The sequence below is a fragment of the Varanus komodoensis genome, unplaced genomic scaffold, assembly GCF_004798865.1.
Source record: "Varanus komodoensis strain SLA01 unplaced genomic scaffold, ASM479886v1 scaffold19, whole genome shotgun sequence".
In the NCBI taxonomy this organism is placed as follows: Eukaryota; Metazoa; Chordata; class Lepidosauria; order Squamata; family Varanidae; genus Varanus; species Varanus komodoensis.
In genome coordinates, this window is record NW_025335550.1 from 274,341 (window position 1) to 299,923 (window position 25,583).

The following is a 25,583-nucleotide window of genomic DNA, read 5'->3' on the forward strand; positions in this document are numbered from 1 at the left end:
AAGATTTATTTAAAAAGCCAGAAGCCCTATAGCTGGCTTCTGGTGAGGAGCAACTTGTTGGTTTCCTGTCTTAGTAACAAACAGAAGACACTAACCCTTGTGCATTGATACTTGGAGAGGCACAGCTCTAAGTGAACTTGCTTTAGCTACCCTTTTGTGAAACTGAAAAGAAGAATATTATTTTTGTTGTGCAATAACTGAATCAACACGATGGAATTAATTCTGACATAATAAAAATGAATGTAGAATGTAATACACTGAATCCTCTGATTTTTATTTCTATGGCAGCAGGAAGACTGAATTGTCAGTAGTGCGCCTTTAAGATGTATCTTCTGCTTTTTGACCACTGGATCCTGCAATGGCATTTATAACACACTCAAAATTTCAAGTTATCATCCTTTCCCAACTAGGTTGTTTTGGACTTCATGTCCCATCAGCCCCAGCCAGCACGGTCAGGAATGCTAGTAGTTGTAGTGCACCACATTGGGAGAACGCCCAGCCAGGGAATGAATGCTTGCCTCTGCATTCCCTCCTGAAGACGAACTCTTGCTGTGAGGCATGCTTATTTACAGCGTTCACTACCTCGCAGCTACGTCTTTAAGTGGTCCAAACAAACCCCTACAGAACAGCTTGCCTTTCTGAGAGTATATGCTGAAGTGAACAATCTATAAAAACCTCCGATAAATGCACCTGTGCCACCATTCCAGATGCCACCATAGTTGCGTGTCCCCAAAGCCTTGGTGTCCTTGGCAACTGGAATGGCCAGCCAAGGTGCAGGCCTTCAGCCCTGATGGGCTGTGCTTGGGCCAGGAGGAAAGCTGGAATGGGGGGAGCGGTCTCAGTCCCGAAGTGCAGCATGCCCTGGCCAGTTTATAAGTTGTCCTCAAACATGCTTGTCCTCCAAAGGCCTTCCAGGACCAGCTGGGTACGTTAGAGCTATCAGGTATGTATTCGTTCAAAGTTTTTATATACTATTCTATAGCAACATCTCTCAGAACGGGGATAGCCTTACCTGGACATTAGCTCAAAATGCTTTGGGTTTGAAATATTTTCAGATCTATTGTGTGCAAAGGGACCTGGTAACAACTTGGACAGATTAGCAGATAAGATGTTAACTTCATTAGCAGTTAACAGCCTATTCTCTTAATTACATGTTCTTGGTTTACTTAATCTAGTAGAATAGTCGGCCATTTAAAACCATAAACATAGCCTTGGAAAGCATAACATGAAGCTATTTAAATATACAAGCAGGAGAGATGCAGCAGAGGGAAAAACCACAGAAAAACTCACCCAGCTTCACTCAAGTCCAAGGAATATGTTTTGTTGCTTTTTAAACCTTATTTATAAAAGGCACATGTTCAGAAATACTTGTGTGTATTTCTGCTACCTTGGAGAATTAGCAGTGTTATGTTTGCAAAACGTACACTCATGCCCCAAAGATTATTCTGCCAACATCTAAAGAACACAAAGTCCTTCGACACCTGGAAGACGAACAGATTTGTCATTGAGGAAGCACTTTAAGGGTGAAGCACAGCTTGTCTCTTTGACAGTGTGATATGTACGTCATAACAGCCAAGACTGGAAAAATATTTGGCTGTTGACCTATGACCTTAACCTCTGGAACAGTAGACGTGCAGGTTTGCCTATTTAGAAACTAGCAGTTCTCAGAGATGTCTTCTGCCTCTTTTAAAGTGACCATAGTTGAACTTTCAAGAGAAGTATGTGCACCCAAAGGCATTTTTTGTTATCTTGCAGACAAGCCTGTCTTAATAGTTTTGCCCTTCTAGTGACTCATGAAAAGGCGTGGTGGGAATATCAGTCACTGAACTGAGTATCCCTCTTGCATATACACGTCTCAGCTTCCTGGATTGTAAAAAGTGCCTTTGAACACTGAGGTAACTCCTTTGGATAATGACATTTGAACCATAACCCTAAAAACCCAGATCCAGTCCAATGTTACACACCACAAACTGGATTTAGAAACAGCCTGTGCTAGTAAAAGATTACAATAGATGGGGAGAGATAAATCTAGAAATATGTGTCACAGTCCATTTAAACTAATGGACAACCTTTCATCTTTGGCTGGATTGTACTGAGATATTAAAAGGGCTACGGATGCTATTTCTATGTGAAACATTGTGAACACACGCAGTGCAGAAGCACAAGAATACAGGTTCATAACCTAAGAGCTTTAGTCTAAATCCTAATTTTAGGAGATGGACACAAGGTGAAGTGTAATGTGCGAATGTATTTAGACTTTTGTTTTAGATAACGCAAGGTAAAATGGCATTTTTTTAAAAAAAAATCAGGCTTAATGGTCTTCGTAGATTATTTTAATCAAAGACCCACAAAATCAGCAAAGTGAAGCAGAATTTAATTAAGTAACTTGTTTTATTTTATTTAGAAAATTTCTAGGCCGCCCCATTCACCGAAGCCTTGGGGCGGCTTACAAATAAATAAAATACATAAATAGCAATATAAAATACACGTAACTGTATAAACTGTTAGAAGATGAGCCATCAAAATGTGTATTTGGAGTTACAGTGTTACTTTCCAAAGAGCTGACACTTAACTTATAGAATTGTGTCTACTTGTAAATACAGCCATTCAAAGCAACCAGAACTAAACTAAGGTAGATTAAATTCATAGCAAGTGGAGTCACTGGCACAGGGAAGTCCTAGAACCAGGACTGCAGGACGGTTAAAATGCCAAGAGAGACGTATATCACTTCCATTTGTGCATGTGTCTATCATACACCCACACTTCCTGTAAAAAAAAGAATGCTGAAGGAGCCTTTGCCTGCAAGGACAAGGTTATAACCTTTCCACTCCACAGAAGCACCAGTCTTCTGGAATTTGTACAGAATGCTCTCGGCAAGAAGTCTGAGTCACCCACTCTTGCAACTGCGATACTTCTGCAGTTTAGTCTGGCTGTACTCCAGCCACCATGTGGTAAAATGATTAGCGGATTCTACAAATTCAGCAAGTCTCCCTGTACGTCACCTGAAACAAGACGAAGTGCGTAAAACAAGCCAGCAGGTGTGGATGAATAAGGATTTGTGGAATTGCTCCCAACTCTGAAAGAGGGTGGATGTCTTTATCTCCATTTATGAGAAGTTTGCCCTCAGGCAAATCTGAGTGAAATCAGATTCAAGTTTCTTTATGAGTCACCCCATAGGCTAATAATGGCTATTCATAACTCACTTGTCCTTAGTGAAGAGAATGGCAATGCAACAATTTACTCCAATGGATTCAAGATTCAGATAAGGAACATTTAAACACCTGTATGCTATTCCATTATTTTATTGAAGGCAAAAGGAGAAAGGGATGGCATAGGTTGAGGTGGCTGGATGGGGTCACTGGAGAGGTGGGTGTGGGCTTGGGTGTACTCTGGGGGATGGTGGAGGACAGGAAAAACTGGAGGAATGTTGTTCATGGGGTTGCGAAGAGTCGGGCATGATTTTGCGACTGAACAACAGCAACGGTATTCAAGGTAGGCTACATAACTGTTTTTTTCCAGAGCGTTCCAAAATTAACAGCACTGAAGCTTCTTCAGGTAGGGACCGTGAATGAAATTAGCTACCACTTTCTATTACATATCAAATACTCCCCAGCTGTAACATTTGCAATCAGGAAAAACTCAAGAGACTATTCACTTGAATCTAGCCCTTTGAACAAGTGCTTGGGGCATTTCCTTATACGCTTGAAGTATGTGGTTTTGAGTTTCATGCTTCTACTCTTTGGAGGATCTGTGAAGAGATCACAACCTGGTTTTTCCAGATCCTCACCATTTCAAGGGCAGCATATGATGTGGTGTAGAGGGTTAGGGTTTGAGACATGGGATATAACACCCCTTTGGGCACCCAGAATAGCGGCAAAATTCCTTGGATCCTGGCCTGCACTGCTTGTTAAGTACCATGGGACAACGGACAGCTTCAGACAAAAGTTGTCAGCCATCTGCCACGGAAGCCAAATAAAGTCTCTGCTTAGTGCCTCTCCACCTAAGTTTTTCAACAATATTCAGGACCAAGTTTTAGAACACGAGCGCATATTATCAGTGCCACCAGGAGACTGCTTTAAATTGATCTGTGTGCTACCAGTGACAAACTTCAGGTTAAATGTCCTGCCACACAATAAAGAGCCACACAGATTAGGAAATGTCCCTGCAGACCTGGAGACATTTGATATGATCACCTGAAAAAAGAGCATTAAAGAGATTACTGTGTGCCTCTTAATTGTGTGCAGCGCCTGTGGCATGCACCAGACCTAGCTTGTTGCATGAGAAAGCTTAAGGCTCTCAGATCTGAAATGCTCACAGCACTTAGCTGGATCTAGCAATTAGTGTTTCAATGGTATTCACCCAGGAGGCCAGAGTTTCTTGAGTCTGAGTTGGTGGTTAGGGTTATAAATAATCCACTTTCAGCTTAAGAGCAGTGACTTGCACAAAACAGAGGTTAAATCGACAAGATTCTCTATAGTACATGTTTCAGAAGCATCAAAGAGCTATTCTGGAAAGCTGCTTCTCTAACACACCTTCCAGCTTGCCAGAAAGGTGGACTACATCTGCCTTTCCTTTACCGATTGCTTTCTTTTGATCCAAGTGCAAGGAAGGGATGTTATGCTACATGGGTACCACTCAGTATATGATACTTAAAGCTTCTAAAAGGATTTACATTCAGAACTTTATGCAAACACTCACCTGAAAATGCAATGGCCTAGAAAAAGAAAATCAACGGAAGTTTGGAGCAGCTGGCATTTATTTTGATTCTGACAAACAGTGCTGCAGCTGATGCACAAAGTGCTCCTGCTTCGTAAAGCTGTACATCTGCTACAGAGACTGCCGACTTGCCTCCATTACTGCTGCAAAAGGCCTAATGGGAATGTGTGGCAGATCAAAGGTCACAATTACACGGCTGCACCTTCATTTGCAACTCTTCAGTTGTTAGCGCCATTCAAGAGGAACGTGTAAGCATCCTTTTGGCCTCGTGCCCAAACCAGGAATGCTGACCTTAAAGACAATTCATCCTGCAGAAGAATTGCTTGGGTCCTTTTAAAGGCCATATACAGCCTATTACTTCTGGGAAAGGGGCCCCATCTATTCTTCCACACTCTCTATGAAGTGGTTGCCACAGAGTCTTTACCCTTAGCAGCTGCAACTTGGAGAACTGCAGCTTCGTTTATTTTAAACTAAGCTTAGTTTAACCTAAGCTTAACACCTTAGTTTATTTTGTTCAGCTGCTATGAAAGGCTCTCCACAAATGTTTCACCCCCTGCCCCCAAAAATAAATATATACCCAACAATAAGAAGTCCTCTCATCTATAAGCCGATGTGAACTACCCCCCCGAGATGCTCAGCCAACAAGCTCGATCACTTTGTGTGCGTGAAGAACTTATGGATCTGTTGTGCCAGAGCATGTCCAACTACTTGTTCAAGCTCCTGGACAGATGCATTACAAAGCTGGTGGAGGGTCCCAAATCGCTGTAGGAGAAGCAAAGCTTTGGTTTTCCCAACTCCTGGAATCTGCTGAACAGTTTGTAACACAGAAGCCTCTAAAAACTTGGGACGTTTCTTATCAAGGAAGGGATTGCTGGCTCGATCCTTAGTTTGCTCCTGCACCTGAAACAGAAAACAAGTGCAGTTTGCATGCCCTCTAGTGGTTTTAGGTCCTAAGCGTGCCATTCAGTTCCAATAATATTTCTCAATAAAAGGCTACTCTGCTGGGAGAAACACTCGTCCCTCCAGCCCAGCATTCTGGCTCCAGCCATGTTAAGAAATGAAGCTGTCTGTCAAAGTCTTGATGCGCCCTGTGTTGCTGCCAGCCACAAACCAGCAGAATTAAGTCTCTTGAGAGGCGGTGGAGGAAGCACCTTCAGGGATCCAGCGACCCCCCTGCATGCTCCCTCCAAAGTAAGTGGGGCACTTTGGTCTCTGAGAGGCCTCCACTACACCCTTGGGAGAGGAATGACTGGCCTGAAGTCACCCACTGAGCTTCATGGCTAAGTGGGGATCTGGACCCGGATCTTCTGGGTCTACAGTCTAACACTCTTCCCATCACACCACACTGATGACACCTGATTGAACCTGGGACCTTCTCCGCTCTTAGCATGAGCCCTACCAGGGAGCTGCGCCACCCGTGCATGTGCTTTCGGGTGCTTACAACTGGGCATAAGGCATCCTGATGTTTGCTTCTTCATCTGCTACTCATGGATATATGCTACCCCTGGAATGAAGCCCTCTGTAGCTAGCATAACTCATACCTGCTAGTAAACTTATCTTCCAATAGTTTGTCTAATCTTCCTCTCATACAGCTTGCGGCCACACGTTACATTTCTAGTTCTTTCCCTTCCCCCAGGTCAGCTTCCATGCTTTTCATCAGTGGTGGTGTCAACCGTTCACTGCAAGCAAAAAAGGGGGGCACCACCTCCCCAGGGAACTTTACTATTAATAGTAGGAGGAGTTGCAAGCACTGTACCCACATGGAATTTCCTCTGAAACTGGACCTCAACATCTATGAAAGCACGATATCAAAGCTGTCAACATGTTTACCAAAGAACGTGTTTACCTAATCCTTTCATTCCAGTTCACTGATGCTTCCTGTGTGGCTGCCACTGGCCTTTTAAAGGACTGCACACACCTAGATCATCATTCAATGGCATAAAAACTCTTGAAGGTACTTACTAGTTGGATAATCAGTTGTGCTGCTTCTCCCTGGTTGGCCACTGGAAGTAATGACATTCCAAGTTCCAGGACCACAAATTTCTGTACTTCTGGGAAATACTGGTCACTTAGCTGGGTTTTTTCAACTATTACAATTCCTTGAAGATTGCAGGCCTGGAACGAAGACAAGAGTCAGTGAGAACAAAGTTATTTAATAGTATCTCTGAAGCGACACTGAAACAGGTAAGAAAATGACCTGACCTGACCTGACCTCAGCAGGCAGCTAGTGGCTGCAGATGGAGGATGAGAATATGCATTTCTGCTCACACTATGAATTGTAAATAATGGTGGGTGGTACACAGTGAATGCAAGAGAAAAGATCCAGGTCCTTAAACAATGGTAAACCAAGTTCCCCTTTCCTTCTGATGCAAAATCTTCTATTATTGACTAGCTAGACTGAAAACACCTGCTTCAGACAGTACTTACATTTCTGAAACGAACAAGTCGTCTTCTAAAGCCATTTCCTGCAACCAGGTCTGCTTCAGAAATATAGAGGACACAGACTCTATTAGAAAGATGGAAGTCCACAACTCCCAGGCCATCTTCTAGAATGAGTGTAACTTTCCCTTGGAATTTGAGGAATAGGAAGCTAATATTAACAGCAAAATGATAATAGGCTCCTACTAAAAGTTTACGTGAAACTCTAAGAACCCAATCTTGAACATTCTATTCAGAGGAGATTCTGAAGCCCAATACAATTTATTTCCAAGTATACTATGCCTACAGCATCTTCCACGCTAATAAAAAGTATAACTTATATTGCTTTCTTTACAAAATTCAACTACTGTACTATAATTACCTAATTTAATCATCAAAACTTATCTCCTTAAAAATATCTACAGCTTTGCAATAAATGGCCACATGCAACTGATCAGATCTCAACATATTAGCCAAGATCTGAGCATGCCATGCAAGCAGCCCCATTCTCATGAGAGGGAACCAACCAGGAAGTCTATTAAGAAGCATCCCATTTTGTCAAACCAAGAAAAATATGATTAATGGCTTCAGAAGAAGCCTAGGATTTTCAGTTGGTTTAACATCCTGGCTTGTTCACAGGAAACAATAGTTAATAAAATATAATCATCAAAGCATGGTCATTGACTACATCCTAAATAAACTCAATCTGAAGGTATGAATAAAAATTTAATTTGAACACATATGAAAAACAGAGCTCAGTTGTACTCTTTCTACTTCTAGCTTAAGCCATACCATTTAATATTGTTAAGGTGTCCCAAAGATTCTAAATGGAATATTAACGGGACTGGACAAACAAAAATAATGGGAAAGGGCATCCTAATTATTAACAGTACCAACAGTTAGCCCTGTGAGGCATGGCACTGGCAACTTATTTCATTTGCAATATTTACAGATATTTCTGGGAAGCAAATTCTGCAATTCCACATATGTCCTGTTTTTCATTAATGCACTTACCTTGTATCCCATGAGCGATCTGTGAGCCTTTCCACTTCTCATTGCCAATCACATGCCCATAAGGAACATTAACAGCTCCTGCTCGGACTGGAGTGGTTTCATTCATCATCATTGGTCTTCCTCCACTTTGTTGACATCATTTATAATTTGCAAGTGAAAAGCAACAATTATGTTATTCTTGAGACGACTCTATCTTAACTTGCCGATTTGGTCTGAATACTAAAATCCTGTAGCATGGATTTTCTAGCCACATTTAATGGGAGAAAATAGCTCAAGAAAACCTCAGTGGTTGATCCGTTTTATTAACATAGCCTTGAGCATGTATTTGCTAACTAAGTTTGAGTGTGGTACTGCCTTCAAATCATGAATCTGGCTTCCTTCGAGTTTGTTAAAAACCTTAGACGTACCAATGTTCAAACACACCCCATATAGCTAAAAACATTTTTAAACAATTACCAGAGTAAATCCTCCTGTGCTGGCCAGTGAGATGGGCTGGATGAGGGTCAATAAATTGAAACTTATTCCAGATAAAACAAAGGTTCTGTTGGTGGGTGGATCTGCTTTCCAAGTAAATGATTTTTGCCCTGTTCTGGATGGGGTTGCACTTCCCCTAAGGAACAGTGTGGGTTGTTTGGGAGTGTTCCTCAATCCAAAGTTATCCTTGAAGTTCCAGGTGACTGCTGTGGCAAGGGGCACTTTCTACCAGCTTTGGCTGATCCATGAACTACATCCTTACTTGGATGAGCAGAGCCTAGCAACAGTGACCCATGCTCTGGTAACTTTCTGACTGGACTACTGTAATGCACTCTACATGGGGCTGCCCTTGAAGATGCTCCAGATACTTCCAGACCATTGATCCAAAACAGAGCAGCCAGGCTTTTGATGATATAACACCAGTCCTGTACCATCTGCACTGTTTAGCAATTAAAGTTGGGGTCCAATTTAAGGTGCTAACAATGACATATAAAACACTAAATGGTTTAGGGCATGGATAGCTGAAGGAGCATCTCCTTCCGTATATACCTGACTACCCCCTAAGATCTTTGAGGTCGTTCTTCAGGAGCCCTCTTTGAAGATTAGAATAGGATCTAACCATTGAAGGGCCTTTTCTGTGGTAGCACCCCAGCTTCGGAACCTGCTTTAAGAGAGCTGTGCCTGGTGCCAATGCTTTATTCATTTTGGTGCTAGGCCAAAACCTTGTAGTTTTCCCTGTATGTTAAGGATTAATGTTTTAATGTTGGTATTATTAGATATTTATATTCTACTTTTGTGTGCTGCCATTGTATCACCATCCTGAAACTTTTGTATTGGATGGGATAGAAATGCCTTAAAAATGTGTTGCCCGATGCCTTAACCTGGCATCAAAGATAACGATGTTGGTGCCAGACAGGCCTTCTTGGGGAAATCATTCTAAAGTCCTGAGAAGGCACTTTCCCTGGTTGCTAACTTCCAAGCCTGCTTGGAGGCGGCACCTAACCCTAACCCTTAGATTATGAATGCACAGGTATGTTCATGCCAGAAGGAATGCTCCATTCAGGGCAGGCTGATGACTCCTCTGCCGGTGGGGCTCCCTATTCATGCATTTCGGATGCGAAGTTCAGCACCATGCTGGTGTTGACGACCATCCTCTGTATTTATTTTAATGTATATATTTTAAAAGGTTATTTATGATGTTCTAACTTATTGCTGTAGGCAGCCCCGAGGCTTCGGCGAATGGGGCGGCATAAAAATGTTTTAATAAATAAAAATAAATAATAAATAAAAGCTGCCATGCATGGCGGGGCTCACGGCCGCGGGAGTCGCCATCCTCCCCGAGCTCCATCATAGCACTCAAAGTACCGCACAGCAATATAAAAACAGGGGGAACCAATCACGTGTGAACTGCTCCCTTGCCCCGTGTAGCCAACATCCAAGCGTGGTTTCGCCAGGCAAGGAGAAAAGCCCGGGCCGCGCACTGCGGCCTTGCCGAGCCTGGTCAGCCTTCGAGACCTACCTTTCGCTCGCCTCCACCTTCGCCGGGCCGAGCGGCCACAGCGCCTTCCGGGCCAGCACGCGCCTCTTCGCGCGAAGACGACGAAGCTTCGTCCCGCGCGCGCGCGTACGTCAGACACCCCCTCAGCCAATCATCATCCAACGCTCCTTTTCCCCCTCCCGCGAGGAAAGCCGTTGGAAGGAGGGGCTTATGGCAACGGCTGCTAAGGTGCAAGTGGAATCAGTAATGTGAGTAGCGATTGGTGTAAGCGGGAGGCTGTAGCCAATCGACTCGCGGTTTGTTCAGGCGTGGTTGCGAAGAAGGAAGCGTCCCTGTTTTCTGTTGTGGAATAGTGGGGATTTGCTTCCCTGCGGTCCCCCGGCGGGTTGTTCCGCACCCGTCTTTCCCCCGCTTTCTTGCTAAGCTCTTCAGCTCTCATGGCGTTGTATTTCAGGAGAGGCCGAAGAGGCCAGTTTGTGAGTATTTGTCCGAGGAGGCCTAGGGTTCCCCGTCGGGAAAGCAAAAGGTAGCAGGCAGCCTTTTGTGTGAGCAACGTGGCGCTGGTTGCCATGGTGACCAAGCCCTTTCAAGCGACTCTATGTTGGGCAGATGGAGGGGAAAGCTTGTTATGAGGACGCAAAGAAGTAATGATCCCTTTTTAAAGAGTGTGTGTGAGGGGGAAACAAACAGTGGAGGAGGGGGGCTATCGCATCTTCAAAAAAGCCTATGCATCACTAAAAAGAGGGCAAAAGACACATATGCTAATTCCTATTCCAATGCGTTTGTGTATATACATACTGTTACTCAAAAGATGAGTTAGGAGAGACATGATGGAGCGGGACAAAATTGGGCATTGTGTGAAGAAGGTGAATATTTTTTCTCTTTTTCGCAATACTATTACCAAGTGGGATGATCTCATGAAGCTGCTTGGTGGGAGATCCAGGACAGATAAAAGGAAGGACTTCTTCACACAAGTCATAATTAAACGATAGAATTCACTTCCACAAGATACCATGATAGCCACATATTTGGAGGGTTTTAAAACAAATTCATGGGGGGAGGAGGTTATCAATAGCTGCTACTCCTGGTGGCCAAATGCTGCCTCTAGTATCAGGATCTCTGTAACTGTGTACACTAGCTGCTAGAGTTTCAAAGACGGTCAAAACTATTTTGTAATATGGTGATGTGCTCAAACCCTTGATGCACCTAGGGTGCATTCCAGTGTATGTATGTTTAGAGAAAAAACTAGTACTCTCCTCCTCTAGCCAGTGGGGCTGGCTGGGACTTGCTGTGCATTTTAGAACTTTTTTCTGTCTAAATAGGCACAGGATTATTCCCTTAAATAAGTTTTTCAGATTCTATTCATGTTCCTGAAAGAAAGTCCCACTTGAATTAATGAAACTTACAATACAATCCTATGTATATTTTCCTGGTAGTGTGCCTCACTGTGCTCAGGAAAGAAACATATATAGAATTGCAGCCTTAGTTTCAGATAAATGTGTTTTAAATTGTATTATTTATTTAACACTCTAAAATATGAAGACCTGGTGATCTTCATAGTTGTATGAAACAGCATGTAACATTCACCAATGGGGTTTGTTGTTGTTAGTTGCGAAGTCATGTCTGACCCATCGGGACCCCATGGACAACATTCCTCCAGGCCTTCCTGTCCTCCACCATCCCCCAGAGTCCACTTAAGCTCACGCCAACTGCTTCAGAGACTCCATCTAGCCACCTCATTCTCTGCTGTCACCTCCTTTTGCCATCTATTGTTCCCAGCATTCCAATGGGGTTAGATCTACAGAACTGTAAAACTAGTTCTGTCAGCCTTATGAGATTTTATATCTGTGTTCCTTCAATATCATCCTTCCATAGGGCATGGAAATCTGCTTTTCAAACTGAGGAGAATTTCAAATGCAAGTTGTAGTACAGCAGTGGAGTTGGCTATTTAAAAGGGGATAATGCAAACTATTCCATTGGACTAGTGGAAATTTGTTTTGTTAGCCTAAGCAATGTCTGGATCTCACCACTAAAAAATTGGTGGTCACCCTAAAATTTATTTTTCCAGTTCTGGATATCCATTCCTCTTCATGGACATGTCATGTTCTCAAATACAGCTTCTTTCAATGAAGATCTATTTGTCAGTTACAAAATAGTTATTAAAAGATGATATCAGTAGTCCTACTATTGGCATTAATAAGTTGTGTTTGATATTTAATTGGAAAGTGATAAATTCCAGAAAGACAAAAGAGCAAACAATTAACATTTCAAAAATTACTAGGGGCTTGATCCAAGGACTTAGTGCATTTTTACAGAAATACTTAGGATAGAGTAGAATAATAGGTATTTTGGTGTAATATTATCAATAGTAAGACTATGCATGAGTTAAAACCATTTGGGCCTGCTGCATACATTAAAATGCATGTAAATGTTCTTCCTTTTATTTTGTAAGTCCTTGTGCATGTCCAGTTTTGTATTTCTTCATTGTGTTAGTTCAATCATTGCAAACTAACTTTATTTTAAATTGTTTAGAAACATATAGCTCATGGCCTGATCCCTGCAGCTACCATAGCTCCTAAACCTGCTGTACCCCGCACCCCTCCCCCTCGTAGTCCAAACCCTTCTCCAGAAAGGCCCAGGTAGGTTTTAATGTTTTCATCTCTTGATTACCAGTTATTACATGGAATTTAAATAATCAATAGATCTAAATATTTGGGTCAAATGCATGCTTTTATCTTGCCTGTAACCTTTACATAAACCAGATACATACCAGCGCTTCCAGGGTTGCACCCTGGAAAGGAAGGTCATCTTCATTTTGCACATGTTAATTATGTATTAATTTCAGATTGCCAGTTGGTGTTGGCTGGAAGAATCTGTTGAGTGATTAATGAAAAAAAAATAGAACAGTCTAGTTTGAGGCACAAATGTAGACAGGCTATTTTTCTAGTATGAAAAGCATTTACTTCCCTTCCTTACAAGATCTGGTTCACTGATCAAAGTTCAGTACATGGATCAAAGTTCAATCTATCTGTCTATATATCTGTTTATTCCTATACAGCCCAATAGCCAGAGCTCTCTGTGCAGGTGCTATGGATCGTTCTTGAATATTATAATAAAGGCTACACCTTGGTGTGGAAGAGTTCAGACAGTGACCCTTATTCAGCTGCAGCACAGGCTGCTCGCCTCACAATTCACACTGTTTGTTGGAAATACATGAGAAGAAGCTCATGTGTAGAGTGCTTCCATGGAAGGAGGGAAACTAGAAGGAGGTCCCCCCTTTGCATGGAAGTGGGTGCATTTCACTGAACATCAAGGGAAGACACAGCCACTAGATATATGAGTCGACCTAGCCTGTGCAGGCTTATGACCTGGGTATGTGCTCCTTTAGACATGTGAGGAGTTTAGTCTGAATGTATATGCTGTTGCATCCAAAATGTTAGAACTTTGCTCAGCCAACATTGAAGAGGCTTTCTAAAACTGAGTATTTTATTTATATTATGTATAATATGAACAGTACAGTATAAAATCAGGGCTGTGATTTTGAATTTAATAATTGGTTAGATTAAGATCAGAAGTGCTCCTGATTGATCAGATAGCTGAATTAATAAAATATATTAGGAATACATGTGTACCTCATCCAAAAATCAAGAAACTGTAATTTTTGCTTCAGAAATGTTTCATCTCCATGTAAGTGTAACTGAGTGACTAAAAGTCAATTAAAGTATATTGAGAGTGCAATCCTATGCAAATTAGACAGGAAAAAATGTGAATACCTCCCAGCATGCCCCAGGTGCATATCTGGGAGTTGTATTATTTATTTATATTCATGTCCTGCCTTTTTTCCTTCCATGGAACTCAGGGCAGCTTACATAATTCTCCTCCTCTTCTCAATACTATCCTCACTACAACCTCATGAGTTAGGCAGAGTCTCTGACTGGCCCAAAGCTACCCTGTGATCTCCATGGCTGAATGGGGGCCAGACAGATCTCCTGAGTTCCGATCCTGCACTCTTAACCACTGCTCGATATTGACTCTTGTAGGCTTTTTTTTCTATCTAAACTTGCATATGATCAAGCCTATAACCAAATAGCAATGCCACATAACATCCCATTTAGTATCAGCATTGCAAGTGATCACTTGCAACATGAAACATGTTGTAATTTATATGACAAATATGGGTAACTGGATAACTTGCATAAATAAAATCTAGCCCAGGCAATGTATGCTAACTTAAATGGGGCACATTATGCATTACCTGTTAAGCTTTCCTTTTGGCTCACTTTTATTTACCACATTGATATGCCATGTAATAACATTCTCTTTTAAAGTCATTACTATTTCTCCATTTTTCATCACTGTCTTACTTTCAGGTTCTATTTTTCTCTCACTTTTTCCAAAACCCTGTTTAAAACATAGCTTCCTTTAGGGGCAATTTATGCCAGAGGTGGGCAAACTGTGGCCCAAGCTGCCTCAAGCCAAAGAAGAATGGTGGGGTTGAGTGGTTAAACCTCTTGCTGGTGTGTTGAACATTGTGAAACATTGTATGTATGTCCAACAACATAGAAGCCAAGAAAACTTCCCTCTCTGTCCTCTCTGTTCAGACATAATTGTCTTGGTCTAATAAACCACGGTATATTGGTTAAGAACATGGGACTGGGACTCAGGAAATTTGGGTTCTAGTCCTTGCTTGACCATGGAGCCACCTGGGTGATTTTGGGCCAGTGACAGACTCTCAGCCCAGCCTACCTCACAGGGTTGTTCTTATGGGGATGAGGCTGTGAACAGGAAGAGGAGAATGATACAAGCCGCTTTGAGTTCATTGAAAGCAAAAAATGGGAAATAAATATAATAAATAAATAAAACTCAGTTTCCAGTACATCCAGACCAGAAACCTTGGCAGAGACTTAGGATATAAAACCAGTTTATGATTCTAATGTAATATCTTGGTTTGTAAACGGAGATTAAGCTACAGTTTCCCTGTCCCGATGTTACAGGAATCTCTGGTATAACAAACCTTGTAAGTTTTCATTATCACGTGAGAGGGAAAGCATGGATACAGTACTCACTTGTGGTATACTATACCATGGTTTATTGGACTAAGATTGTTGTTTCAACTAGCCTCTGAATAAAACAATCTACAAGAAAGATTTCTTTATGTTCCTTTAGTAAATAGGTAAAATTATTAATGCCTAGTGGCCATGACCCAGAGTCCCAAAGGTTTCCTGTACTTTTCTGTGGCTGCAAAACATTTATCATGACATGGTCCTTCTTCATTGTGTATACTGAATGTTTCTATGTCACAAAAGGTATTGGGAATCCACAAACACATGAAACATTAATTGGAGTTGCTGGATTGTGACCATGATTTGGAGCTCTATTTGTTCAGTGGCATTGCATTATGCAATAAGAGGAAAGCTCTGCAAATGAACCAACTCTATAATGACAAGTTATATTACTGTTAACCATTAATTTAGCCTTCACCTAATTTCAAAACCCAGCTTTGCATTTTAGCTTCCCAATAATTAAAGGTATATATGTCCTCCACACTCCCCACCACCCTCCACAAAAATGATCCATGGAAAATATTCCAATTTTTCATTTTGCAGATCTGCTCTGGCTGCAGCTATTCTTGTGACAACCCTAACTGGACGCACTGTTGCCATCCCTCAGCCACGACAACGATCTTTTTCAGAAAGTGATACCAGCTACTTGCAGGATAAAGAAAGTTATGTTGAGCCATATGCAACCATCACTGAGCTGCGAATGGGGTATGATGTACTGCACATTTTCGCATGTCCTAGCAATAGTTTATACTTTGGAGCTGTTAGGAAAGTTGTAGAATACTTCTTCCTATTTCAAGAGTTTGATTCAGCTTTGTGGCCCAGTCCAGATGTAATGAGAAATGTGAGTGAGATTTCATGAGCATTAGGTTCACATGCTTTCCTTTTTTGCATGCTGGGTGGATATTTACTTTCCGTTTTAAATTTAAGTTCCTTGTCATATCCAAATGTGGGAAACTGTTTTGTTTGATCTAGGATTCGAGAACTACCCATGATCTGAAACTGTACTGTAAACAAATCATGACTCTCCAAGTCTGGATATTATGGGGAAATATGGTCAGTGTAAAACTTTTTTTTTCAAATGGCAGCTCTCAGTCTTCAGGGATTGAGATTGAAAGTACAGTAGTTCAAGCCTTGTGCAGACTTGTTAAAGTAACAGGAAAACATGGTTTCCTATTAAATTGGAATGAAGCTTTTCTCTTCAGAAAAATATCTGATTCTAAATCCTTATTAAGAGTTGAGCTCCTTACACAATTTGTGTCATTTTTCAACCTTGTGGCTATGGGTGCAAATATATATATTCAGTGGTACCTGATCCAGTGTTTGACCATTATCTGTGATGATATTCTCAATGGTACTGAAAGGTCTGTATACAGCTTTCTGACAGGCATGGACCAAATGGGTGTCAGTTAGAAAAATTTTACAATTGCATTTATATAGATACTGCATTTAATTCTAGAATCAAACCATCAGATAAAGCTTTATGATGAGACTTATTTTGCTTGCACAGAATTTTAAAATATGCTTTTACATGGCAGTTGTCATAATGTTATGCAAGCATTGCTAGCCTCAAAACCAGCCTTTGGATTAGGGTGACAGATATAGTTTCATTTTAAGCTGAACATATTAAATCTCTGTCCATCATTCACATTTACAAATAATGGACTTAAATGTTTGATTGTAATTGAATTTCTTCCTTATGAAGTTCTGCTCAGTGCCAATGGTGTTGTAAATATTTCTTTTGTTATTGAAGTAATACTGTTAATATAAGTTTTGAATCTTATATTTACTGCATACAAAACTAAACTCCACCTTAGCGAAACAGTCTTTAGACCAGAAAATACTTGATTGGATAAGAGCCCTTTGTTTTAGAAAAAAACTTAATTGATAAAAGCCATTTCTTTTTAAAACTTTCTGTGTTGCTAAAACATATGATTTTTGGTAAGTGAGACTCAATAGTATTAATGTTTTCTACTTGCAGTCAAAACTGGAAGAGTGATGGTGATGAAAGGAGTGCTGTTCAGTCTTTGGAAATATCTGGCAGTTGCTGTGATGATGAAGATATGGATACATCTCGTTCAAACACAGAAAAAGAGCCAAATTCTATCTGTCAGGATATTGACAAAAAAGAGTGCATTACCAAGGATGCTTTGTACGCTGTTCCACACAAAAGCAAACAGGTAAGCATTCAGGTGTATGTTTGCCTCAGCTGTGTGAATACAGATTGTAAGAACCATATGTTCCTATACAGGCAGTCCCCAGGTTGCAAACATCCAAGTTACAAACATCCATACAAACTGACATAAAGCCTATTACTTTAAGAATTCAGGTTAGAGACAGTTCATAGTAATGAACATGGGTTTGTTATGCTCATGAAAATGTTCCATGGAGTTGGTTGTTCATTGGCTCGAGCATACCCAAGCCAGTGTGTTTTGGATCACGGGCAGTTAGCCTTGCCTTCTGTAACTTCATATTTGGTTTTACAAATTTTCTTTAGTATTTACCCTGGTAACCATGCCTCCAAAGCATAAATCCAATGCAAGTGCATAGAAAGGTAAAATATGTATGTATACTAAGACAAACTTTTAACTTACTCATGGTTAATATGACTCGTATGTATGGGATCTGACTGACATACAGATTCAACTGATTTTCAGGAATGGAACTCGTTTGTGACCTGGGGTCTGCCTGTGTTTGCATCTGCAAGGTGATGTTATTATTTGGCCACTTCTTTGTGCAAAAGTGCTCTCCCACACCTTGTGGTTCCAGTTTATCCCTTAATTTTGACCATGAGAGCACATCTGTCTGTCACACCTCACCTAACAATAGCTTCTAATTTCTTACTTATTGTTGGTTAAAAATCGTTCAAATTTGTGTGTCTGTGCTGTCTACAAATAAATGGTTAATATGTAGGATGTAAATATTTTTAATCTTCGTAAATCATCCAGTTAACTTCCGCTATTGGGTGGTATAGAAATGGAGAGAATTAATGTTAGATCAAGTTGCAACCACTTAAAAACTTGTTACCATTAGGGGGTGCTAGTTCTATTGCATGTGCTCGCGCGCACACATGCAAGCATGAAGTAAAAGAGTTGGTTATCATCATGATGGAAGGCAGGTTGTTTTATTTTTGGTAGCTGTATAACAAGGCAACCGTCTGTGATAGCTGGCTGAAGAGACCAGCTCTATTTTATTGACTGAAGTAAATGGGATCTTCAGACCCTGCAAACTGCCAGACATACCCATCAGGTTAATCAGCCATTTTCTAAATGATCTTTAGCACATTGTGTAGTCCTTTTTTCAGAAGTTTAAACTCATCTTGTGGACATTTGTTAATAGTTTGTAGAATAAACATCTCTTCAAGTTCTCCATATACTGATAGTACCCAAGATTACCATATCCAGATAACATGCTTAAGGTAACACTTTTTTGAATTTGTGCTGCCCTCACGTGGTAGTTAAAACTGTAAAGCATAAACTTTTCTTTGCCTCAGATCATTAGATTAAACCTTGATAAAGGAAATTGAATTATATTTTGTTTTGGTATCTAAATTGATACACTATGGTTTGTGATAAGCTGGCAGAATAAAATTGGCTTTGATTTTTTGTTTTCCAAACTGATTTACGGTAGCTGTGGTTTGTGGCTAGGTCTGAACTGGTAGACCAGACTAGCTTCCATAACTCTGCCTGTAAAGATTGCTGTACCATGAAGATGAGAATTAGTTTACAAACCAACATGCTGAGAAGATAGAACATGAAAATGGATTTGGTAAACCAGATTTGCATGATGGTTTGCTTGATGTTGTTTGGAAGTTCAAATCATAGTTTCAGTTCTAAGTTAAAGTTATTGTGAACCATCTCTTTTTTGTTATATCTGAACCTTTGCCATCTGACAAACAATGATTTGCCACTAAATTAGAAACCTGGTACTGCAAGGCAGGTTTGATAATGTGTCTGAACCAACAGACAATAGTTTGGGATGTTGGTCTGCTCTGAGAGGCTCTTGCTTGAGACAGTGTTTGAGGGTTCTCAGGAAGGTTGTGGGAACAGAGAAGCTATACAACCTGTAGTTTGTCTGTACAGTGTAACAAATTGTAAGTTAATGCTGTTTAGCCTACTATGCCTCAGCCCTTTGTGTGACCACCAGATAATTTCCAAATTACTCTCTTGGGAAGATAACTTTAACAACATATTCTGTTACCAGAATTTATGAGCAGATTGGGCATCATGCCTGGGAATTAAATCCAGTATGTTATTAATCATATAGCTAGACAGACTGCAATATCCTTGCTACTCATTGATTTACTTGACTATAAAAGCTTTACAAGAAGAGGAAGACCGGCAGCATCATTCCTTCAAAAAGTTCTAAAACTGTGATGCCACAATGATGAATTGACACAGTGATGCACAACTAACCACAGTGGGTTGCTTTGCTGTCTGAACGTGTACTGATTTTTGCATAGTTGCTTGTTTCTGGGCAGCAAACCAGTCTGACAACTGATGGCTTGTTCTAGTTGTTGTTGAATCCTCAATGTTTTGGCATGACATCTGAACCTGCGAGACTAATTCCATCATAGTTTGTGGGAAGCAGCAACTAAGGACTGGGGAAATCCTTTCCCAGTCTTGACAATCTTACTTGTACCACCACCAGTGACAATTGCTCCACTGACTGCTGTGCAGTGGTTTGGTGCAACCAGCAATGGCTTGCTGCCCTTTATTTTAAATAAATGATTGGCACATATCTGCTCAATGTTGTTTGTATGTATATATAACTACAATTCCAATTGATTTTCCCCTTTTGTGGTGTCAATCTGTATCACTTGCAACTGAGTGAACAAACAGCTTAACAGTCTGTCATCACATTAAGTTAGGGCCTTGCATGAAATGCAATTAAATATTTAGTAGACAGAAGCATTGGAGGGGAAAGAAAAAGAAGGGAAAGCATGCAATAAAATTTAGCGTTTGTGTAAGGAGGCAGAAAATGGCCTTAGGTGAGACAGAGAAAAGCAGCAAGTCCAAAAATTCTGAAATCCTTCACTATGCATTAGTCCTGCTGAAAGAAATAAGAACCTTTGGAGACGAAGTTCAGGTTTGTAAGCTAAAGTATGACTTATGTGTTCCGAAAAAGATTGTGACTTGGCCCTCCTGCATTTCCAGCACTTCAGTGTGCAGGTGGAAGAATTTATGATTGAATGCTTCTCTTCATGTGGAGAGCTAATACGACAGAAGAAAAGGTTCTAGCTTTGCTTTTTCTTCGACAGGATTTGCAGGGATTTTTACAAGAGGAAGTGTTCAAATATGCAAAGCTTCTACCTGCATTCTGAAATGCTGTACTTTTAGTTTGCAGGGTAGTATCTCCTGTGCTTTTCTCAATGTATAGATTGACTCTAAGAATAAAGGTAAAAACAAAACAGAGAAAAGATAATATGTTAGGACTGGCATAGTACTAACAGGAAAAGAAATTAATAACATACAATCCGATAGAAGAACTTACAGTGTTCAGTGCCACAGATTATTGAAGAAGGCTCTCATAACATAGAAACTGCTGCAAATTCACCTGCTTCATTTTTGCAGTATGTGTTGGAATATTTAGTTGATTGGTCCAGTTAGAGTAATTGATTTTGAACGTTAAGAAGGATTCCCTGATCAATAGTAGAGCAAATTTAAAAATATATTTTCTTTTTTTCTTATTAAATTCTTATTAAGAACTGCAAATGGCAGGTATTGCCTTAGGAGACATATCCATTTCTCTGTTCCTGGGAAGGATGCAAGAGGCAAATAATACCTCTTATAAAACAGTGCTTGCCTAGGAACAATATTTCAGCAGTAACCCTGCTTTTCCCCAGATTTTTTAAGGTGATAAACAAGGCTACCCAGTCTCCCACATACATTGCAATAGGTTTGTTTGCTTGTTGCAGCATGGGTGTTGAAGCCAGACTACTACTCCTATAGAACTCTGTTGTTTTTTGCTATCTAAAAATGCTCTAGTGGTTATTTGTTTTCTGTGACGTAAGTACTAGTTTATGAATTATCAAAAAATGCTGTGAAAGAGAGATTCTCTAACTACCTGTGTATTGGGTACTAAGGCCAAAGTACTTTTTAAAAATAACAAGTATGTTACTTTGTATGCTAAGTTACATAAATGTAACTAATGCAAATACAATTAAATTGTTAAGGAGTGTGGGCATGCATGTGCATTTGATAGATTAATGTCTTAATACAGATCCTGGATTTTGTCATGCCTAAGCATGAATAAGAAGCAGAAGCATCCTGTACAGAGTTTAATCACTAGCATTATTGATAAATGCCATGACAGTGCAAGAAATGCCACTTGTATTACCCTGCATAGGAAATTCTCTAGCACTTTTTGATAATTTATTTTTGGACTGCATTTTTATTGTACTCTTTAGCTGAAAAAGGCCTCCAAAGTGGTTTACCCTAATTTTAAGAAAAACGTAGTAATGCAGGTTGCAGTGCCTAGACTACCCTTTTCAGTGAAAAATTGGTGAAGTGTGAGGTGGTGGGAGAGCTCAAGCATGCGGGTGGAGAATGTAGAAAATGGGGACTGTAGAGTGGAACAGGACAAAGGGGACCAGAGAATGGCAATTGGGGGATGAGGAAAGGAATGTACTGTGAGCAGTGAACGAGCAGGAGAGAAGAAGCTAGAACTCTCCCTAGCATATATACTTGCCCTTAGGGGATTTTTGTGCCTCTAGGTAGTAGTTTCAGGAAGCTATCATGTACCTGAGCATGCACATTGCTTGTAGGTTGGACTGTAGATTTATATATTGAACTGTAATAATTTTACTTAGGAAATTCTCCCAGTTTCAAGTAACGGCAATGGTGAGGAAGATGATTCTTCTGTCCCTGAACTTGGTTCTCTCATTCATCCAAATATCCAGGTGGAAGGTAAAGTCACTTCTTGCTTTGACATGAAATGCTATGAAGCAGCATGAAAAATAAAACAAAAGATCAAATTGATTAATGTTCCAGAGTCTACTAGCTGGGACTTGCAACAAAATGTTGCCACATATCACTCCAGCGAGCCTGGAGCCAGAGACCTTGTAGTTCTGTGGCCTTCTGGAGATGGAATTTCAGGCTTGAGAGAGGGATAAAGGATATTTTCCCCCTGTGCTCTAGCTGAAACTTGATCATTTTACAGGAATATATGAGGGGCACACATCTGTTGAATGGGGGAAAGATATCCTCTTTTTTCTCATCTGCTGAAATATCTCTGAATACTTGCCCATCTTGGCTACTTAAGAAAGCCAAGGACGGGATAGGGGCCTGGATCCTGGAGGTAGTCAACGCCTCTCTAAGGGACGGCTGGGTACCTGCCCCTTTAAAGGAGGCGGTAGTCCGGCCAGTCCTAAAGAAGGAATTCCTGGATCCAGAGATGGCCACCAATTATAGACTGGTGGCCAACATCCCGTTCTTGGGCAAGGTGTTAGAGTGGGTGGTGGCAGGACAACTCCAAGCACTCTTGAAAGAAACTGATTATCTGGACCTATATCAGTCCAGCTTCAGACCCGGGTATGGTACTGAATCTGCCTTGGTCGCCCTGTATGATGACCTGTGCAGGGAGAGAGACGGGGAGTACGTCCCTGCTGGTTCTCCTGGACCTCTCAGCGGCTTTCGATACCATCGACCATGGTATCCTGGATGGGCTGGTGGGATTGGGAGGAGGAGGCACTGCTTTGCAGTGGTTCCACTCCTATCTCAATGGCCGATTCCAGAAGGTGGTGCTGGGGGACTGTGGCTCTGCACCATGGCAGTTATGCCATGGAGTTCCGCAGGGGTCCATTTTGTCCCCCTTGCTATTCAACATCTACATGAAACTGCTGGGAGAGGTCATTATGAGGTGTGGGCTGCGGAATCATCAGTAAGCTGATGATACCCAGCTCTACCTCTCGTTTTCAACTAATCCAGGTGAGGCAGTGGCTGTACTGAACTGGTGCCTGACCGAGGTAATGGGCTGGATGAGGGCCAATAAACTGAAGCTCAATCCAGACAAGATGGAGGTCCTATTGGTAGGTGGGTCAGGCTTCGGGGTGGGGGACCTGGACCTTGTCCTGAATGGGGTTGCACTCCCTCTTAGGGAAAGGGTTTGCAACTTGGGAGTGCTCCTTGACCCAGAGCTGTCATTAGAAGCTCAGTTGACGGCAGTGGCGAGGAGCGCCTTCCTTCAGCTTAAGCTGATCCATCAGCTGCGTCCCTACCTGGAGAACGATTGCCTGGCAACAGTGACACGTGCATTGGTAACTTCCCGATTAGACTTCTGTAACGCGCTCTACGTGGGGCTGCCCTTGAAGTCGGTCTGGATACTTCAGATGGTGCAAAATAGAGCTGCCAGGTTGCTGATGGGGACTGGGCATTGTTCTCATATAACCCCAGTCCTCCGTCAGCTTCACTGGCTTCCCATTGAAGTCCGAGCCCAATTCAAGGTGTTGGTTATCACCTATAAAGCCCTCAATGGCTTGGAACCTGATTATCTAAAGGAGCGCTAGTGTCCATATATGCCCTCCCGCCCCCTGAGATCAGTGGCAGAGGCACTTCTCCAGGAACCCTCCGTGAAAGATATTAGGAGGGTGAGTACCCAGAGGAGGGCCTTCTCTGTGGTGGTGCCCCACCTATGGAATGCGCTCCCCAGAGAGGTTCACCTGGCACCATCGTTATTTGTTTTTCGGCGCCAGGCCAAGACCTTTTTATTTAAAAGTTATTTTAATTGTTAATTGTCTATTTATATGGGTTTTATATTGAGCCGAGATGTCTCCAAATTTTAAGAAATGTTATAATAATAATAATAATAATAATAATAATAATAATAATAATAATAATGGTTAATTATGTATATTGTGCCTGTTTTGTAAGCTGACCCGAGGCTCTTTGCGAATGAGGCGGCATAGAAATGTTTTAAATAGATAGATAGATAGATAGATAGATAGATAGGGTTTTTTTTTTAACTTCATGATATATCTCTCTCCTGCACAAAACCCTTACCTAGCCCAGGATACTTATCATAAGCTATTAGGGACTTGAGCAAGTCAGTTTCCTCTTTCCATTGAATTCTGTTTTCCTTTTTCTTTTTTTCTCTTAGCATTTCATGTCTCAGCTGTTCTCATTCCTAAGCCTAATAAACTCACAGAAAACCTATTTATGCATTCAGCCTGAATATATGAGACAGAAGGTGTTAAAGATGATGTGGGCACATGTGTCAATTCTCTTCTCATTCATCAGTTCCACCCCTGACCGTAGCAAGTTCAGGGAAGAGGTCTGAAGGGTAATTCTAAACATGTTCAGGTGCACATGCATAGACATTTCTGCATATTTGTGAACCCTCTATTATTAAGCCAGCATTCATCTATGGCTTCATATTCTGACCTGTTTGGTAACCATTCACCATAGTTTGCTGATTTGGATTAAACACAAAACTCTAGTTAATTGAAATATAGAAGTGTTCTCAATGGGGACAGCACACCAACTTTAATTCCAGTATCTCCACTCAAACAGATGAAATGAGAAATGGGAGAGGCATACAGGAAGCCTTTCTGCACTGCTCCTCATTATAAAAATAGAAAAAGATTGAAGCTGTGTCTCAGTTGGGAGAAGTTTTGAAATTTGTTGTACTTCTCCAGTATCTTCCAAGTTAGGTAGTGAATTGTGAATTTCTTTAAATATATTATCTTTATTTTTACAGAAATTGAACAGGCTGGAGTGAGTTTTAAGGTAAAATGATCATAAATGTATTCACATATGTTTTTAGAAATGCATTTAGGTTTCTTGCTAACCTTATTCATCCCATTATTCTCCAAGAAGTTCGGGGCAGCATACATGGTTTTCCTCTTACATTATTCTCACAACAGCCCTACGACGTAGGTCAGATTGTGAGTTAGTAACCTATAAGATTCATAGCTGAGTAGAAATTTGAATCTGGGTCTCTGCAGTCCTACTCTGACACCATTGTACCATGGATAAGGTGCACATATGCAGTAATACTTGCATGGATGAAACTGACTTTGCTTTAATTCATGGGTTGGCTGTCCATATTGCCTTCTATCTCAAAACAACCCTAGAAAGCAGGCCAGGATTGTTATATTTTCCATCTGAAAACTGAGATGGAGCTTTGAAAATAGATTATGTTATGATAGTTACTAAGAAAAACAAAAAATCACTTCCATCATATCTGAACACTTGGTTGTAACTAAAATTAGTCTTTAGAGCTGAGCCATAGAACCCAGACCTCTGTTGCTAAGACACATCTTGTCTTATGGTTTTACCATCTACTTAATAGGGGTTGAATAGTCAAACAAACGAAAGGGTGTTCAAGATCATATGTTATGCACGATGAATGTAGAAGGAGGGATACAGTTAAATGAGGTATAAATAATGTACAATTTTACATAA

At 41.0% G+C, this 25,583-nt stretch overlaps 2 protein-coding genes across 5 annotated transcripts in view; one reads left to right on the forward strand and one right to left on the reverse strand.

Annotated features, from left to right (window-relative positions):
• Window positions 1–5,272: 5,272 nt before the first annotated feature.
• Window positions 5,273–10,169, reverse strand: FAAP24 (FA core complex associated protein 24). Its single transcript, XM_044427964.1, has 5 exons — window positions 10,142–10,169; window positions 8,149–8,273; window positions 7,144–7,283; window positions 6,679–6,831; window positions 5,273–5,616 (listed from the first exon to the last, which is right to left on the reverse strand). Exons 2-5 carry the CDS (start codon window positions 8,258–8,260, stop codon window positions 5,368–5,370), a joined length of 654 nt encoding a protein of 217 aa, XP_044283899.1. The 5' UTR covers window positions 8,261–8,273; window positions 10,142–10,169; the 3' UTR covers window positions 5,273–5,367.
• A 265-nt stretch (window positions 10,170–10,434) lies between these two features.
• CEP89 (centrosomal protein 89) overlaps window positions 10,435–25,583 on the forward strand; it is a 60,736-nt gene continuing 45,587 nt past the window's right edge. The window contains exons 1-6 of one of the 4 annotated variants that reach the window (XM_044427810.1): window positions 10,435–10,596; window positions 12,653–12,759; window positions 15,727–15,888; window positions 17,162–17,360; window positions 21,992–22,088; window positions 24,877–24,905. In XM_044427810.1, the coding sequence (XP_044283745.1) occupies window positions 10,558–10,596; window positions 12,653–12,759; window positions 15,727–15,888; window positions 17,162–17,360; window positions 21,992–22,088; window positions 24,877–24,905 (633 nt within the window). In that variant the 5' untranslated portion in view covers window positions 10,435–10,557. Of the gene's footprint in view, window positions 10,597–12,652; window positions 12,760–15,726; window positions 15,889–17,161; window positions 17,361–21,991; window positions 22,089–24,876; window positions 24,906–25,583 lie in introns of those variants that run through there. The other 3 variants (XM_044427812.1, XM_044427811.1, XM_044427813.1) reach the window with 3 other exon arrangements.

Bases quoted from the DNA above. Each gene is read 5' to 3' on its own strand.
- FAAP24 (XM_044427964.1), bottom strand. From the start codon at position 8,260: ATGATGATGAATGAAACCACTCCAGTCCGAGCAGGAGCTGTTAATGTT. The intron at 7,284-8,148 runs GTAAGTGCATTA...TCAAATTCCAAG, and splicing joins GATCGCTCATGGGATACAAG to GGAAAGTTACACTCATTCTA. The intron at 5,617-6,678 runs GTAAGTACCTTC...TTTCTGTTTCAG, and splicing joins CACAACTGATTATCCAACTA to GTGCAGGAGCAAACTAAGGA.